The 20,041-nt window shown below is 42.9% G+C and overlaps 1 protein-coding gene across 1 annotated transcript in view; it reads left to right on the top strand.

The window, feature by feature from the left end:
• Positions 1–283: 283 nt before the first annotated feature.
• The window catches only part of ANO3 (anoctamin 3), a 377,782-nt gene continuing 358,024 nt past the window's right edge, over positions 284–20,041 (top strand). The window contains exon 1 of the mRNA XM_044269272.1: positions 284–710. Coding sequence (XP_044125207.1) covers positions 554–710 — 157 coding nt within the window. The 5' untranslated portion in view covers positions 284–553. The remainder of the gene's footprint in view (positions 711–20,041) is intronic.

Below are 20,041 nucleotides of genomic sequence, written 5' to 3'. Positions count from 1 at the left end.
CTTGAAAACTGTGAGGGATTGATATAGAAAGCATATTGAAACATTACATAACTTCACTTATATATATTTTTAATTTGGTAAAATTGATACATATGATGATGGAATAAAAAGTACTGGAATATAATCATAAACTCTGGAATTCTTCTGCTGGAGGGGGGGGGGGGGTCTGAGCTGTAGATCGGCCTTCTTGGACACTCCCAGCAGGTCCTCTGTATTTGTCTTCATAAAGTTGACAGGAAAACTTACTCAGAAAATGTTCCCATATCTGAGTCTCCAGCAGAAACTCTCCGCTGTCCCTGACAGGATCCTGCACTTTCAAAGACAACGACTCCTTCAAGTCTAGCAGAAGAATAAATAATTGAAGCAACGAGGTGGTGCCGCTTTTAGAAACTCTTCTAACGTATCTTATGGGAGACAGGGAGCCGATGAGTGAAGGGGGAAAGAAGAAAAAGTGGCTGTAGACCACAACTCTGCACTTTTACAACTTTGCCCTTTGAAAGGTGCATATATTTTTTTTCTTTTTTTTGGGGGGGGGGGAAGGTGAAAGGTTTTCATGATGTCAGCAGTGAGAGTTGAATTGGATAATCTTTCCTCAGAAGAAATTGAATGTGACAATGACTTCAAATCCAATTTTATTGTGACAATCACCAGTGAAGCGGATGTCGATTACTCTGAACCTGAATGTATGGCTTCAAGTAGTAACACCTCTGGTAAGATTTTTCTTTGTATTCTCCGGTAAATGGGAAAATTCTGTTATCATAAACCCCAATAACTCATATACTGTGTGTGTGTGTATGTGTGTGTGTGTATATATATATATATATATATATAGACAAGAGAAAACAAAGTGGCAGCACCGTCCCTGATGTAGACAGAAGACAATCCAAATAGATAAAAAATGTAAAAATAGGCAGCACTCCAGAAGGTAAAAAATGCAAAAAACTCTTTATTTACCCAGTAAGGACATGCAACGTTTCGGCTCTGTACAGGAGCCTTCCTCAAGCCTCAAGGCTTGAGGAAGGCACCTGTACAGAGCCGAAACGTCGCATGTCCTTACTGGGTAAATAAAGAGTTTTTTGCATTTTTTACCTTCTGGAGTGCTGCCCATTTTTACATTATATATATATATATATATATATATATATATATAGAGAATAAAGAATGACACCGCAGCACATCCGTTTGGTGAAGAAAAGTGGGACCCTTTATTCACCTATGCGACGTTTCGGTCCGCTTGCTGGGACCATTATCAAGCAAGCGGACCGAAACGTCGCATAGGTGAATAAAGGGTCCCACTTTTCTTCACCAAACGGATGTGCTGCGGTGTCATTCTTTATTCTACATGATACACCTTGGAAAGGTGTTTTCACCGCTGGTACCCAAACAACCTATTACTAGGAGTGCTGCCCTGAATTTTCCTCTCTCTCTCTCTCTATATATATATATATATATATATATATATATATAGATAATGAAAAAGAACACCAGGAAAACTGAATGTGATTGAGCTCAGATTAACAAGGTATTACAAGTGATGCTCGGTCAATGATCACACAACCAAGGTGGTGCCCCCTTTGTTTTAGGTTCTGTAGCAGGTTATATGTTGAGGCAGGGTCACATTATTACTAGGTGACATCTTCCCTTGCTGCGATACAGACGGCGACTCTGGCATGGTAACGGTCTTACAAATGATGGATCTCCTCCAGTGATATGTCCTCCCAAGCTCCTTCAACTTGGACCCATAGTTCAGCCAAGGTGATTGTTGGCTGCTGTGCTGGAGAGATCTGTCACCACATCCAGTCCCAGACATTCTTGATGAAGGAGAGATCTGGTGATGAAGCTGGCCTGGGGAGCTGGCATGTTGTGTAGCGCAGGCAGTGATCTTGTTGGAACAACAATGTCTTCTGAGTCAAAAAATCCATTAGTACTGGTTCCAAAATGTCCTGGATGCACCAAAGACTGGTCAATTTTGGTCAATGTTCACAGATGGGAATGGCTATGGTAGCTAATAGTGCCCCACGTCATGACACCTGGTGTTGGTGCTGTGTGTCCCTGCAGTATGTAGGCGCTCTTCAGCAAGCTCAGATGCGGCCATCATTAGTACCCAGGCAGAATCTACTTTTATCAGTGAACACAATCGTTAGCCATTGATGGCCGCATCAGAGTTTGCGGGAGGGCCGGAGAGCGCCTACTGCAATCATGCATAGTGCATGATGTAAATTCTTTCTTACTTAGTATTTATTTCCTAAGGGTCCGACCACAAGGGGAAAAATCTCCTCGACAGAATGTCTATTGTGAATTATGCCGCAGCTCCGCAGCAGAGATTTTGTTTCTTTTTTCAACCTATCCATAGCAAAAAGTGAAATCCACAACGGATATCCTCCACACAAATTGATATTCTGTGGATCCAAAATCCACAGCGTTTACACCATATGTGAACATAGGGGGTAATATGTACACTGCATCACAATTTTTGAGTGATTTTGGCTGTTTTGTCAGTGGTGTCGGCATTTGCGGAAAATTTATGATTCATTTGTACCATTTTTAGGACAGTTGACAAACCAGGACATGCCTGACAAACTGGAATTTTTAAGGGATGGCCAGATGTTTTGTGAGTTGGTCTCCAGTGTCAGCCAGATTTAACATTGCAACTATTTTTTGTAAAAGTTGCAAGTTACGTCAAAATAATAAATAATAAAAAAATAAAAAATAAAGTTGCAAAAAATCGCAAGTATACTCCAGTCACCCAGTGAAGTACAAACTGGCTGAGCCTTTATAATAACTATAATTATAATTTAAAGACTTAAAAATTACACGTAAATTTGTGTGACTAATTTAACAAAATGCTTGTGACATTTTTACAAAAAACTGGGTTTAAAAAGACAGACCCAAAAAATCTAAAAGTTACTTTTTGATACATTACCCGCTTTAAGATACTTTTTACCAATGTCTAAAAAGAGGGTGTGACTTGATGTAAAGGGGTGTGTCTGCAAGAGAAAGGGGGTGTGCCTTAAATATTCTGCAACGTATCAAAGAATGCATCAAAATGTTGGTGCGTTTTTGAGAAAACAAAGCCAACAAATAGTGCAGTAAAGTTAGAGCAGACAGCCTAAAGATGTGCCAGATTTATTATTTATTTATTTTATGCACTTTTATAGCGCTGCTATATTCTGAAGTGCTTCACAGACATTAGCATCAAGCTGTCCCCAATGGAGCTCACAGTCTAAGTTCCCTATCAGTATGTGTTTGGAGTGTGGGAGGAAACCGGAGTTCCTGGGGGAAACCCACACAAACACGGGGAGAACATACAAACTCCATGCAGATCTTGTCCTTGGTCGGATTCAAACCTACCGTAGGACCCCAGTGCTAACCACTAAGCCACCGTGCATGCCCATATCATGTATCATCCAGGATCAGCCACTGTGACAAATCTGCCGCTTGGAATTGGGCAGTATTAGTAAATCTGCCCCAGTACAGCACACACTGATATATACAATTTTACTACGCAAAAGTCTATTTCTTGGTAACATAATTCCCTTCTTTTGTCAGACAAGAAATTCCATTTTTTATTCCTCTGTGAAGATTTAATTTTCACTTTGTATTGTTCCAAGCTTCCCTGTGGGCATGGTGATGATATATTGCCCGGTGCAGCGTTCTGTGTTTTCTTGCTTCTCACATTGGGGATGTAGCATGTAATGGAAATGAGTTGTGTGGGACTTGCTCTTACTTCTCCAGGTCAATAATACTACAACCAGACACATCCTGAAATGCAAATATTACTATACCTGCTATCTGAGCAACTAGATTTCCCAGAGGAACATTCCAATTTACACTCAGTAGAAACCTGAAAGGACAGCAGGAATAAAATAAACTTTCTGAACACATTAGTCTTCTGCCAAATAGCATTGATGATTGAGGGAGAATAAAACATTTGTTATTATACTGTTCAACTCTTATACTGTGCAAGAATTGTAAATGGATATTTATTTTTAATCTTCTAAAGTATACAGTGTATATATGTGTTAACGCGTTAAAAATCAAATTTAGCTCGGCTGCATCTATATATATATATATATATATATATATATATATAGCGACACTATGTATGATAAAGTAATGGAGGGGATGTATATCTCACCCATAATGCTGAAATGAGTAAGGTAAAAAGAATTCAGGAAAGCTGGGTTGTTTCAGCAAAGTGCATTTTGCTGAGTCACATTTCTTTAAAGCTTTTTATGGACCTTGATTTTTATGGAATGGTGAGTAGGTTGGTAGAGGGACTTGCCATTCCCACCAACTCCAGTACAGTATTTTCTCCTAGTATAAAATGAATTTGGTGTAGCTGCTGTGCTCATTACTGTGGGGATAAATGAAAACCTCAAAAGCTCTTTCCTGGTCACAGCTTGGAGACTGTATGACCCATGGTGGATGTGCAAAGTCTTATCCCTCTTTTATTTGAAGTACCTAGGTGAGCTTACCTTCTGTTTAGTTAGCGTGTTTATGTATAATTTTTGTTGTGGATTCACTCAAGTGAATATCAAATTTGGATGCCCGGTGGTGTTTATGAAGAAAATAAAACCTTATTTGGACTTTTAACAATTGATGCCTGTGTTTTGTGTCACTGCCGACCCCACCCACAAGGACAGGTCCTGCCTATATATACAGTGATCCCTCAAGATACAATGGCCTCAGAATATAATATTTTCAACTTAAATTGGTCTTTCCTTGGTCATTGTAACTCGAAACCAGACCCATTATGCAGTACTTCATACTCAGATCCAACCATTCAACATGGCCATTTCCCTGGTAAAACCCTTGTATTGAATGTCTAGTAGCTCCTCTGCGTCCTACATTTCCTATACTGACCTCTGTCTGTATCAGAATGAGCTGCTCTTTTCGATGTCAGGTGAGGGCGGCTCTATTTAATTTTTTTCTGGTATATATGTGCACTGTACATGGCCCTGAAGAAGTTCCTGTCCTTATCATAGAAAAAAGTGGCCAAAGGAGGAAAAAGGCGCTCATAGGGTGAGTAGGTTCAGAACAAGCCTCCAAATACAGGAAGAGTCGTACTGCTCACCTGTTGCTGTTGCACCTAATGTTCGGTGCAACTGTACTGGAGGCGAGTAGGAGTAGTTTAAGTGTTGCTGGTTGGTGCTGCCGATTACGTCCGTGTTCACCTTTGGCGGGGGCCAGGCCGCCGTCTGGGTCAGTGTATGAGGTATGTATCCACTGGACTCTGGGGTCGAGTGGAGGTTGGACCATAGGCGCAAAACACAACCAGAGTTTGTTTCAAACTAATATTTTTTTTTATTTTTGTTATCGTGACAACGCTGCATCTGGACGCCGCACGTGCCAGAAGCTGGGAGCAGCGCACATTCCATCAGCAGCATTTTCACTGACTTGAAAAAGGGGTCCACAGAACCCCGAAAAGCGTTGTCACGATAGCAAAAATAAAAAAATCTATTCGTTTGAAACGAACTCTGGTTGCGTTTTGTGCCCATGGTCCAACCTCCACTCGACCCCAGAGTTCAGTGGATACATACCTCTTATCATAGAACGTGACCTACAGCTTCCAACATCTATTATTGGCTGAATCTCTCTTGAATCTTAATTTTCACGTAGTTTGGGATAATATTTTAAGGCTTTAGAAACAATTACCAGTTTTCCATAGAGTTATGGACTGAAGTTACAATGGTTTCCAATACAATAGAAAAAGGGAGGCCAGCACTTCTCCAACAGGTAAAGAAAATACGATGCCAGTGTATATGACTAGAGATGAGAAAAGTATTCCAAAATTCAATTTGGCTGCTTCGTTGAATTTTACAAAAAAAATTTGCTTTGTGATGAATTACTTTGTCACAAACCGCATTTCTTTGTAAGTAGTGGGTGCAATGACAAGGAGAAGCAATTGCACCGCTTCCCGTCATTGAACCCTTCAGATGCCGCGTTCATCACTAATCACGGCATCTGATAGTAACAACAGAGTGTTACATTTTTTTTTTAAAATCATACTTACCTCATCCATTGTTTCTTTGTTTTCATGTCGATTCATACTTACCTCACCCATTTGCTAGCGACTGGCCAGCCGCCACTATCTTGATTGAACATCTGGCACAAAATCTCTTGTGGCCCGTGATTCATCACGTCGGCCGGAGTGGTGAAGTCATACGTTACCATGCATGGGATTTCATGCAAGATCTTCAAGCAAGATGGTGGCGGCCAACCTGTCATGAGCAAATGAATGAAATAAGTATGATATTTTTTGTTTTTACACAATTTCAGGTAAAATCGAATTGCTACTACGAAGCATCAGGAAATCCGGCTTTGCGGTGAATCTAATTAAGGCCTCATGCACATGACCGTTGTTCTGTTCCGCATCTGAGCCGCAAAAATGCGGACCCATTCACTTCAATGGGGCCGCAAAAGATGCGGACAGCACTCCGTGTGCTGTCTGCATCTGTTGCTCCGTTACGTAGACACTCAAAAAATATATAACATGTCCTATTCTTGTCCGTTTTGCAGACAAGAATAGGCATTTCTACATTGGGCCGCCTGTTACGTTCCACAAATTGCGGAAGACACACGGGAGGCTTCCGTGTTTTGCGGATCAGCAAATTTGCCTTATTCTGAAATTCGGATGAAAGTCCACTTTGTGGATTTCGATTCTCTCAACACTATATACGAACATGATCCAAGAGCTCACAATATATGAAGACACTCAGTGGCAATCCATAGCATAAAGTGAGAAAAGTGGACTTTATTCACACAGATCAATGCAACATTTCAGTCCTCTCACATGACCTTTCTCAAGCTTATATATAATGACCCCTAATGTTATTCAGATCTCAGACAACTTTACCTCAGATCAGACCCCCAAAGTTAATTAGACCTCAACTCAGACCCCCAATGTTAATCAGACCTCAGGGTGTGTGTCAGTAATAAAGAAGGTAAAATTTCTTAAATTTCGATTCAGGTATGATTTGTTTGGGTCCAAATACTACCCAAATAAAAAATGCTCTGATTGCCCAGAAAAGTCTCCATCTTTCTCCATCTCTTGGTTCTCCAGGATGAAACCACACCAAATTTGGGTTTGGTAGAATCAGAATTTAAAAAAAAATTTGGTAAGAGATTCCAGATTTTCGAATCGATTCACTCATCGCTAGTCAGTAACCCAATCAGTTTCTTTGTCTATTCCTCAGACCTCCAGTATAAAATTTAAATAATGAACAGAGACTTGATCGAAATAGAAAACACATTGACAGTAGTTTGTTGACGGTTTCTATGTAGTTCCAAATAGTTTTTATACTGCATAGACTAAGAGCTCATGCCCCCAACTGTTTGGGGATGTTATTCTGTAGAAGTTTTCATACTTTATGTATATCTATTACTATGTGAGTTATCGTGGACCAGGATTGCCATTGTGGACACGTTATACCAGAATAATGGATAGACAACATTTTTTTAAAGACAAATTGGAAAACATAATGAATAATAAACATAAAGTAATACAGGTCTATAGCTGAATATACTGGTATGAACTCATTAAGAGCATTAACTGGAACCCTGAAATAATAATAAACCCCAAAAGTAACCTGCCCATGTACCAGCAGCCTAAAAAAAATCGCAGACACATCTATTTTTATTCATGGACATTTTTTATGGACTATCCAGGAATTTCTGGATGGTTGGCAGCCCTGCCTTGGACCTACCATATGGACCCATCCATTAATAAGAAAAAATGGGTTATGTGTGAATTAACCAATAAGAAGTAGACCTTTGGGGCAAGAGACTAATTCAAAATCAGACATCTAGATAGGGGCAGGACCTTTATGGTCCATTACTCTGTCAGAGTTTGTACTAATCAGAGGATTTTCAAGTACTCTGGTGGGCCAGTCCTGTTCTGATTTCCAAATATAAATACATACGTTTTTGTATGCATTCAATGAGTTAAAAAAATGTGTTCAAATGGATGCCAATTCCCCCCCACCCAAACACACACACACACACACACAGACACACACACGCACACACACTTCCCAGTAGAAATCAATGGAAACTTAAGAGTCTAAACCTGATGGATCTCCAATGGAAAATCATGAAGGGTCAAACATAGGGTACCATGCAAGGCATCATGTAGAGTATGAATTGTCACCCAGTTTTTGTGGATTATTAGCTTGAAGTTAAAAAAAAAAGTAAAAAAAATAAGACAATTAATTATAGAAGTGGTAGATTTTGCTTTTATTGATTATATAGTCAACGTCAATCAGTTTGTGAGACTAAATTCAGAATTTTGTGGAATGAATTGCATCTTTCAGATGAAAGCAATACTGTTTCTAAGGTTTTGGAACTGAAAGACCAAATTTATATTAATAAGAAAAAAATCCTTTCTTATGTCGGAGCACATCCTGACTTTTGTGATATCATCTCAGTACTATAGTCTATAATATGACAGACATATTTTTCACCCCTTAGGGCAAGCTGAACCTGGCCTATTGTCTTGAATACCAAATAACACATATTGCCAGAATGAAACACTTCATATTTTTTGATCTATTCTTTTATCGCTGCCCTTTACTTCTAAACAGTCATTCCCACCTAATACTTTTACATCCGCAGGATAGCAATAGATTTTCTCATCCATGGACTTTTAAGGTCATTGGATCGAAAAGTCTCTGTTCCACTAGGTTTTATGTATTGCTCTCTAGAATTGTCAATGAGTCATGGACATTTGATATCTATAATATAACAACTTTGCAATTAGAATGGTCAATGCTTAGCCTTTAAAATGGTATTTATGAAAAATAGATTGGGAAAAGAGACGTACAGTAGCAGGCTGATTTGCAGGGGAGCTCCTAACCTTTCTGTTGCCTGAGGCAAAAATTGAAATTGCACTCCTCCACCTTTGTCAAATGAAAAATTCTCAATCCAACCCCTCCCTCCAACATTACTGTTAAAGACATTTTAGGATGTACATACAGCACTATAACATACAGAACAATACAGCACAAAATACCTATTATATTCAGTGATATCTCCTCTAATGTAAACATTCTCTTTCCTCATCTTCTCTAGAGATCAGACCACCTTGATGTGCCTTGTCTTCACACAGATATCTTAGATTCCTCACTTCTCCATTACCCTTCACCTCCTGGTGCCCGAACCTTGTTATCCTGCTGTTATCCCCAATCACAAATACTATTCTGTGAAATAACAGTGCCATACAGATTGTCCCCTCCCCCCAGTAATAGTGCTCCTAGACTGTCCTCAATAGCAATAATGGCCCTTATAATACCTTCCCCAAATACCAAGAATGTTTCCTAAGAATGCCTGCATTAATAATGCCCCCATAGGGCCTCTAATTCTAGTAAAACTCTCTATAGTGACCCCCATCAGTAACAAGACCCCTATACAAGGCCCTCTTATAGAGCTCACAGTAGTAGTAAGGCCACCTATAGTGTCCCCAGTAGTTATAATGCTCCTACAGTCCTATAGTGGCTATAGTACTGTATTTATAATACCCCCTGCAGTAGCTCCAAGTATTTATAGTGTCCGACATACTAGCCCCAGTACTTATAAAGCCCCATTGAAATCCCCCCTATAGTTAAAATTACTATTAATGTCCACTGTAGTTCTCTGACCTGTATTATATTATAATGCACCTTGTAGTATATATAATGCTTTCACCCCCCCCTTCCCCCTTAGTATAATGCCCCCCCTGTAGTGGTAGTGCATACATAATAATTTCCCTGTAGTACTCCTGTAATATGCCCCCCCCCCCCTTCCCCGTGGTAGAACCTGTCGGAAGGTTTCTGAGTATCTAGCTTGCTAGACTGGTGTGCAAAGGTGTGCTGCTATACTGTTTGGTTTCTCATGCTCTATTCCTGCCTGATTACTGGATTTGACCCTCTGCTGCCTGACCTGACTTCTGCTTGATTCCTGGATTTGAACCTGTGCTGCATGTGGGCAACTCTAGTGTGCTTTCTCCCCCTTCTCTTTCCCCCGCTTAGGGGTGTAAGAAAAGAGCAATTGTAGACCCCAGCAGTGGAAGAGGGCTCTCTCCACACCTAGGCTCTGAGGCGTAAGGGGAGTTTTTAGGAGTGGAAGACGTAATTCTCCACACCATGTATTCTCCATGTATGACTGCTGACAAAAGTGAGCAATCACAAAATCGAATGCTCCTTGGCTGTTTTGGAAGAATCTAATAAGTACCCTGCAGCCAGACCACACTGAGACCCCTAGACCTGGGACGTATTGGGTAATCTGGATACCTACAGATTCACCCCAAAACACTTGTGAATTAACCCCCCACCAGAATTATATGTGCACTTTAAGCCAAGTTAGGAGGTGTAGAATAATAGGTGTAAGGCAGTCCTAGGGACATTTGTTATGATTTATTCACTTTAAGCCAACATCTCACTCCAATATCCTATCAGATGATAGATGTGATCTTTACACCATAATAGAGTGATAGAGGTGCCCCTGAAGTTTTAATGGATCACACTGGTATTTACTTTAAGCATAAATAGTAAAAGTTACATTTTATCTTAACAAGGGTGACCCTGTACAGGGATTATTTTTTTGAGGTATCATTTTATCAACGCTTTTATTCAGTTTAGGTCAAAATCCCCATGGGTTTCACCCTCTAGGGGTCTCCTTTTGTTAGTTCTCTTGCCCTTTGACCTGTTACTGGATTGTATAAACTATGCCTGCCCTGACCTTGGCTTGTCTTTAACTATGATTTTGCCTAATCCATTGATGCTCAGACTCTGCACCAATGTCTCTTGACCCCTGTCTGTCAGCAGTCACTTGAACAGTGGCTACTCCAAGAAGTAACGACTTAGTGGTTCCCCTGTAGTGGAGTTCAGATCCCTGTATAGAGATGAAAGGATAAAAAACAGGGGCCTCCTAACACCCTTAGGAGTAACCCAAGTCAAATCTTTTCAGTGGCCCAGCAGATCCATACCTGCTTCCGTAACATCAGTCTACAGGAATCTACTTATCCTGTTCTCAGTCAAAATTACAACCTGGTTTCCCACAGTCCTGATTTTTATGGCACAGTCCAGTGAAAAACTGTTTATGTTAAGAATGTTTCAAAATGGTCTTTTCTGTGTGTTTTGGTGCATTTCGTATAATCTAGAGGTGGGACGAATCTAATTTTTGGTGCATTTCGTATAATCTAGAGGTGGGACGAATCCAATTTTTTTCTAATCCGAATCCAAAAAGGTTCTCGAATCTATCGAATCTTTCGAATCTCGAATCCTACGAATCCTGTACATAAGAATTGTGCTAACGGTGTAAGAAACAAAGTGATCCAAATACTTATAGGGGGGATCTGTGGATGACACTGCTATGTGGGGGAATCTGTGGATGGTACTGTTATGGGGGGGATCTGTGGATGGCACTGTTATGGGGGATCTGTGGATGGCACTGTTATGGGGGATCTGTGGATGGCACTGTTATGGGGGGATCTGGGGATGGCACAGTTATGGGGGAACTGTGGATGGCACTGTTATGGGGGGATCTGTGGATGGCACTGTTATGGGGGGATCTGGGGATGGCACAGTTATGGGGGAACTGTGGATGGCACTGTTATGGGGGATCTGTGGATGGCACTGTTATGGGGGATTTGTGGATGGCACTGTGATGGGGGGATCTGTGGATGACACATATATAGCATCTTATGCTATGTGCCATCCACAGATCCCACCCCCCCATAACAGGGTCCCTGCAGTGTGAATGACCCCCAATACAGGGACAAGCATCTGGATTAGGAATGACAGCGGGGACCGGTGCAGTCCCTGTATACTAATGCACTGGCCCCGCTCATTGTAGTATAATCTTATGATCTAACCTGCATTGTTAAGTTAAAATAATCCATCTGTATTACTTACATTACAACATTAAGTTCCGTAGCAGAGAGGAGGGAGGAGGCAGGCCGGGCGGGCGGTGCGTCACTCACTACCTCACATGCCCGTACCGCCTGTTTCATTCATAAAGAGGGCGGCGCAGGCACGTGACGTAGTGAGTAACGTGCCGCCCGCCCGTCCTCCCGGCCTGCCTCCTCCCTCCTCTCTGCTACGGAACTTAATGTTGTAATGTAAGTAATACAGATGGATTATTATAACTTAACAATGCAGGTTAGATCATAAGATTATACTACAGTGAGCGAGGCCAGTGCATTAGTATACAGGGACTGCACCAGTCCCCGCTGTCATGGATTCGTCGGATTCGAATTTAGTAAATGAGGTCGGGATTCGAATCCATGAATCCCTTGAATCCAACAAGATTCGAGGGATTCGTGGATTTGACGGATTCGTCGTCCCACCTCTAGTATAATCCAGAAGTCCATTACAATTTCTGCAGTATTGAAAGCTAAAATTTATCTTCAGTCCTTATTTGTTTAGTGTTAGCACCAGTACAACTAATGTATAAGAAACGTTTCTATTGCATTATAGGAGCTTTACCTTTCAGAATTTTTATGAGCTTTAAGGCTACTTTCACACCTGCGTTAGGTGCGGATCTGTCTGCACAGACGGATCCGCACCTATAATGCAAACGCTTGTATCCGTTCAGAACGGATCTATTTGCATTACCATGAACAAACTTTAAGTCAAAATGTTACCAGGGGTATGAATAATTATGGGCAGCACTGTATATGCATTTTACTTCTACAGTTATTTCTGGTGAAAGCGTATAGGGGCGTAATTCATTAAAAAAAGAAAAAATATACGCACTGCACTGTTGCAGTTTCTGGTGAAAGTGTATAGGGTCGTATTCCAGTACAACAAGAAAAAGATATTCTCATGCAGTTAATTCTGGTGAAAGCGTATAGTGTAGTGTTGATCGAGCACCAAAGTGCACCCGAACACAATGGAAGTCAATGGGAGAATCCGAGCATTAAACCAGGCACCCCCTGTTCTGAAGAGGGGAGGATGTCTGGTTAACAGGAAAAGGTCAGAAATTGATTGAAACACCACGGAAAGGGTTTGGGAACAGCATGGGGAGGATGTCTGGATGCCTCTTGGACTCCCAGGTCTCTGCTTGGAACGATGTTGTCCGAGTAGTACGCCACTTTTACAGACTGACAATTATACGCACAAAACCGAAGATAAAATCGATTTTTGTTAGGAAACATTCTTTCCTGTATATTTACTTGTATATAAAGTGCAAGTGCTGACAAAAATTACAAGGAAGAGGCACTCCGATACAACCTGTATATCACATAAAGGAGGGCCTCATTCACATTGTGGTACAATTGTTAAGGTAGTGGGACTCCTACACTCATAAAGCCTATGCATTAAGTGAAAGGGCTGCCAAAAATTACAAGGAACCGGCACTCCAATACACCCTTTATTACACATAAAGGAGGGCGTCAAACACACTGTTGAAAAATTAGGATTGATGGCCTGCTGGTGACCCTCAAAAACATTAGGAGCAAGGGCCTGCTGGTGACCCTCTGCTGCTGAGCTGACCCTCTAAAATATTAGGAGCGAGGGCAGCATATTAAGCATGTTTATATGATGGAGGAGGAGGACGAAAAAAGGAATATTGAACCATATACCCTTTTTTTGTGGTGGAAGGGGTGCATGGGAATACAGTGTATTTATAACACCATAAAAGCCACATTTAAAGGGCCTTTATGTTCAGCGGCTTTCCTCTGGTGGAGTAGAGAAGTCAGGGGCAATCCAGGCCTTGTTCATCTTGATAAGTCAACTGGTCAACATTTTCAGTTGACAGGCGGATGCACTTATCAGTTATTATGCCCCCAGCAGCACTAAATACCCACTCTGACAAAACGCTGGCGACAGGGCAGGCCAGCACCTTCAAGACGTAGGGCGCCAGTTTGTGCCACATGTCCAGCTTGGACACCCAATAGTTGTAAGGCACAGAGGGATCATTGAGGACACAGACACGGTCTACTATGTGCTCCTTTACCATCTTCCCAAAATTTTCCCTCCTTGTGACAGTAGGCCGCACATCAGGGTGAGGGTGCTGGCAGGATGTCATAAAACTGTCCCAGGCCTTGGAGAGTGTTGCCCTGCCTCTGTTGTATCTGCTGTGTGTTCCCCTAGTCTCCCCTCCTTGGTTGCCCAAGGTAAACTTCGTACTCTGCCGCCATTGTTGTCAGCTGGAAATGCTTGGAGCAATTTATCCACAATGACCTTCTGGTATTGCACCCTTTTGCTCATCCTCTCCACCACAGGAATGAGAGATGAGAAGTTCTCTTTGTAGCGGGGGTCGAGAAGGGTGAACAACCAGTAATCGGTGTTGGCCAAAATGCGTACAACGGGTGGGTCACGGGAAAGGCAGCATAACATAAAGTCAGCCATGTGAGCCAGAGTCCCAACAGACAAGACTTCGCTGTCCTCATCAGGAGGATGACTCAATCTCCTCATCCTCTTCCTCCTCTTTGGCCCATCCACGCTGAACAGATGGAATAAACCTGCTATGGGTACTACCCTGTGTAGTGGAGGCAACCGTCTCCTGCTCCTCCTTCTCATCATCATCCAATTTGCACTGAGAAGATGAAATGAGGGTGGTCTGGGTATCACCCTGTGTACTGTCTTCCTCCATTTCAACCTCTTCCACATGCAAAGAGTCTGCCGTCATTGTGGGCAGCGAGCATTTCAGTAGTCACAGAAGTTGGATGATTACGCTGATTATAGAGGCATCGCCGCTCACCATCTGTGTTGATTCCTCAAAGTTGCATAAAACCTCACAGAGGTCAGACATCCATGCCCACTCATCGCTTGTGAAGAGCAGAAGCTGACTGGAAAGGCTATGACCATGTTGCAGTTGGTATTCCATTATTTCCCACTGCTGCTCACAAAGCCTGGCCAACATGTGGAACGTGGAGTTCCAGCGCGTGCTCACGTCACACATCAGTCTGTGAGCTGGCAATTGCAAGCGCTGCTGCAGTGCTGCCAGACCAATGGCAGCTGTAGATGACTTTCAGAAATGGGCACACACGCGGTGCACCTTCACCAGTAGCTTAGGCAAATTGGGGTAGGTTTTGAGAAACCGCTAAACTACTAAGTTCAACACGTGGGCTAGGCATATGTGTGTGAGCTTGCCGAGCTCCAGAGCCGCCACCAAGTTACGGCCATTATCAGACACAACCATGCCTGGTTGTAGGTTGAGTGGCGAGACACACAGCTAAGTCTGGTCTCTTATTCCCAGCCACAGCTCTGCGGTGGCGTGCTGTTTGTCACCTAAGCAAATAATTTTCAGCAAGGCCTGTTGCCGCTTCCCCACTGCAGTGCTACACTGCTTTCAGCTACTGACTGATCGCTGACTGGTGCTGCAAGATGACAATTCAGAGGTGGAAGTGGAGGAGGAGGTGGAGGAGGAGGAGGAGAAGGGGGGGGTTGCCGCCACTAACGTAGGTGGTAGTGGAAATCCTGATGGAAGTAGGGCCCGCAATCCTTGGCGTCGGTAGCACCTGTACCATCCCAGGGTACGACTCGTTCTCGACCTCCACAACTTTCATCCAGTGTGCCGTCAGGGAAATGTAACATCCCTGACCACAAGTACTTGTCCATGTGTCAGCCGTCAAGTGGACCTTCCCAATAACTGCTTGGGTCAGGGCACAGGTTATGTTACGGGACACATGCTGGCGTAAGTCAGGGATGGCACACCGGCAAAATAGTGGCTGCTGGGGACTGAGTAACAAGGGACGGCCGCCGCCATCAGGTTGCGGAAAGTCTCAGTGTCCACAAGCCTAAATGGCAACATTTCCAGGGCCAGCAATTTGGAAAGGTGTGCATTTAGTGCTATGGCCTGTGGGTGGGTGGCTGGGTATTTGCGCTTTCGTTCAAAGGCCTGGGGTATGGACATCTGTACGCTGCGCTGGGACACAGAAGTGGATGTGCTAGCTGATGGTGCTTGCAAAAGTCCAGGTGCAGGGAGGGAGGCATCCGGGCCTGCGTCTTGGACAAGGGATTGGCAAGCATGTAACACAGGGGAAAAGGAGGCAGTGGTGTGACCCACAGACACTGAATGTGGACCCAGGCGTTCGGCCCACCTATTAGGGTGCTATGATGCCACATGGAGAATCATGCTGGTGGTGGTGAGGTTGCTAGTGTTCACGCCCCTGCTCATTTTGGTACGGCACAGGTTGCAAATGACAATTCTCTTATCGTCCACACTTTCATCAAAAAAGTGCCAGACTGCGGAACACCTACCCCTTAATTGGCAAGGGAGATTTCCTTAAGGGGGTGCTCTGGGGAACAGTTGTGGGCCTGTTAGGTGTGGCCCGCCTCCTCGCTTTTGCCACCCCACTGCCTCTTTCAGCCTGTTGTGGTGCTGCAGATCCCTCCCCTCTGTACTGTTGTCTTCGCTCGGCTTGCCACCTTTTCAGGTTCCACTTCGTGAAACACTAATTGCCGTTCCTCACCGCCATCTTCTTCTGACTGTGGATGCTCAAGAGTTTGGGAATCGGGGCACAATATCTCCTCATGTCCTTCTTCAAGCGGACTTGGCGAGAGGCCCAAATTAAGGAATGGCGATGAAAAGAGCTCCTCGGAATATCGGAGTGTGGGATCAATTGTTTGCAAAGACTCTTCATGGTGGGAGGAAGGAGGATCAGAGCGAAGATTCTGTTGACCAGACTCTTGGCTACTGAGACTGGACTTTGTGGAAGACAGCATGTTCACTGAACACTTGTATAGTGGCCTATTTCAGTCCAACAAGAAAAATATATATATCACTTCTGCAGTTATTTCTGTTGAAAGCGTATAGGAGCGTATTACAGTAAAAAAAGAAAAATATATAGGCACTTCACTGGTGCATTTATTTGTGGCAAAAGCGTTCAGTGGCCTATTTCAGTACAAAAAAAAATGTATACGCACTTCACTGGTGCATTTATTTCTGGAAAAATAGTTTAGTGTCCTATTTCAGTAAAAAAAGGAAAAAAATAAACGCACTTCACTGGTGCATTTATTTCTGCTGAAAGCGTTTACTGGACTATTTCAGTACAAAAAGAAAAATATATTCTCAGTTTACGTCGGCGGTTATATGTGTTGAAAGCATGGCTGGGAGTCAGCAGTGGGAGGTCAGGAGCCAAAAGTGCCAGGGGTAGAGCACCTGAATCTCAGCAGCCTACCTACCCGGGAAGTAGTGGTGCAGGGGTTCACGGAAGCAGCGGCGGTAGCAGTCAGTCAGTGCGGCGGTTATATGTGGTAAAATCTTTTGTTACGTATTTGTGTCGAAAAACAAAATGTATTCAGCAGTCAGCGCTGTAGTAATATGCCTTAAAATCTTTTGTGATGTATTTCGGGGAAAAAACTAATTGTAATCAGCGTTCAGCTCTGTAGTTATATGCGGTAAAATCTCCATGATGTCTCCATGATAAATCTGCAGCGTGGGGGCTCCCTGTGGCTTCTACGCACTTTCAAAATCATCCTTCAGTGGAGCGAATAGATGCCGGATGACCGGGACACTGCAAAAACCTTCCCACGAGCTGCTGCCGGAAGCAGCGGTTCATTTCTGAGATGTCCGTATAGCGCAGGGGGAATACGAATACCCTCTCCATCTCCGTGCTGCGTTATATGCGGAAAAATCTTTTGTGGCTTATTTCTGTGGAAAGACAAATCTTATTCAGCATTCAGAGCTGTAGTAATATGCGGTAAAATCTTTTGTGACTTATTTCGGTTGAAAAACTAAATTTATTCAGCGGTCAGCTCTGCGGTTATATGCGGTAAAATCTTTAGTGACGTATCTTGATGAACTTCGCAAATCTTCCGGGTTCAAAGCTATCTTGACGCTTTGTCTTGTCAGTGTCTGTAGCTACTTAAGGCCTGTTCATGCCAGGCAGGTTCCCCCAGAAGTATCTTGGTTGATCAACACTCTGTCATTGTGCCTTTCTGTGGTCTCCTCATGCTGCTGCCATATCCACACTATGTCACCTTGCCACTCTGTGGTCTCCTCATGCTGCTGCCATATCCACACTATGTCACCTTGCCACTCTGTGGCCTCATCATACTGCTGCCATCTACAGACTCTGTCATTGTGCCACTCGGTGGCCTTCTTATGATGCTGCTGCTGCATCCACCACCTCCAGACTCTGTCATTGTGTCACTCTTTCAAAGTGTTTTTTTCCGGTAATATTGATGGGTGAATGCAAAACTCCCTTTGCTGTATGAACCGAATTACGTTGTGGCGAAATATTTTTCTTTCAAATTTGCTTTTTTCGGTACAAATGATGGGTGACTGAAAAACTCCTTTTGCTGTATGGACCGAATTACGTCGTGTGAGGTCGTGTGACGTCTGAAAGTATATATTACGAAACAGCAAATATACAAAAAGTACATTAGAACAATGTCGACCTCCTGATGCTGCCGCCACCTCCAGACTCGGTCATTGTGCCACTCAGTGGCCTCCTCATACTACCGCCACCTCCAGACCCTGTCATTGGGCCACTCTGTGGTTTCCTTATACTGCTTCAACCTCCCCACTATGTCATAGATCCACTCTATGGACTTCTCATGCTGTTCCCACCCTCCCCACTTCATGACTGGGTCACTATTTTGCCTTTCGGCCTGGCTGACATCATCATTTATTTGACCTTTCTTCTGATCTGTCAGAAGGAAGGAAAAATGAGACGCACAATGGATCCTGTCTGTGTAGCAGCTGTAAGGCCTGTATGGTCCCATCAGAATTGGCTTATGATTTGGTCACCAAAAGCAGGAGTGGGTACAAAACACAGAAGACATGCATATATTCCATTCACGTGTCATCTCTGTTTTACATCCACTCCTGTACTTATGGATCATTGAGCAAATGCTGACTGAGTGAAGGCGGATGCTCCACAGACAGGATCAGTTTTTTGTGGGTTATTGTTCTGACGGATCAGAGGAAGGGCAAAATAATCAGTGACATCAACAATAATTTACTAATGACACCGTCTGCACTCTGCCAGGGGGGCTCTACTTGTATACCCATTTAATAGAACAGGTTCTGTAGACATCGATGTGGAATCAGCTGATGACGGTGTAAAAGGAGTGCGCTTCTACAAGTAGAACATCAACCTGTAAGGCTGAGTTCATACATGAGTTATTTGGTCAGTTTTGGCCCCGTGACTGCCCAAATAAGTGAAGTGTGCAGTGATTCTAAGAGCGACGCCTGTCATCTACATGTCATACGGGACCTACAGTATTATTTCACTACCACAGCAGACTCCCTATGCGTGTTACTGCAAGGCACAGTGTTCTACACCACTATAAAGGCTCTCAGCAGCCCGGAAATAGGCATTTTTTAATGTAATTTGCCGCAAATATGTTTGTATTGAATCAAATTTTTCCCGAAAAATTTGGCGAACCGGCAAATTGAGTTTTTGAAAAATGTGCTTATCTTTAATTACGTTCATCTAAGCTATCCCTACAAGGCATTGTGCCGGGTTTAATACTTAATTTCCTGGTAACAGATTGCCTTTATTTATATTAGTTGATGACTTGGTAATAGACTGGAATCCTATATAAATTGATGACCTTTATTAAATATTCCAAATGTAAGGATGTTCAACCTGCATGTCTTTATCTCCAGGGTCTCACAGACTATAGTTCTTTATGGGGATTGCTACCCTGCTGATGGCTTCTTCCATATTTACTGATTTCCATTGAGTTGTTCAGCTTATATTTGATATTCGCTCGAGGGCTCTGTAATGCAGAAGACGGAATATTTATCAACATACATATACCAAAGAAATTGCTTCTGCTGCATCCCCTCAATTGATAACGCAGGGTGAATACAATATAATGAGCATCTGTATACATGCCACTAGTCAGACTCATTATGTCTTCATGTGCTTGTACACATAAAATGAGTGGGAGAATGAAGGATAATTAGGTATGCCATTGCATTATAAAGGCGGGGGTTAAGTGGCACGCACACCTATGTGGAAGCTGATTAAAAGACATCAGTAACAATAGAGCTGTCTCGTATTCTACTTAGAGATCTTCAGAGGTGTCATTGTGTATACCTGATGTATGAGCTTTAATGGAGGATGAAGTTTCTTTTCACGGATACATCCAAGTAGCTTCCT

Source organism: Bufo gargarizans, chromosome 10 (genome assembly GCF_014858855.1).
Source record: "Bufo gargarizans isolate SCDJY-AF-19 chromosome 10, ASM1485885v1, whole genome shotgun sequence".
NCBI classification, from domain to species: domain Eukaryota; kingdom Metazoa; phylum Chordata; class Amphibia; order Anura; family Bufonidae; genus Bufo; species Bufo gargarizans.
This window is presented reverse-complemented; position numbering and strand designations above follow the sequence as displayed.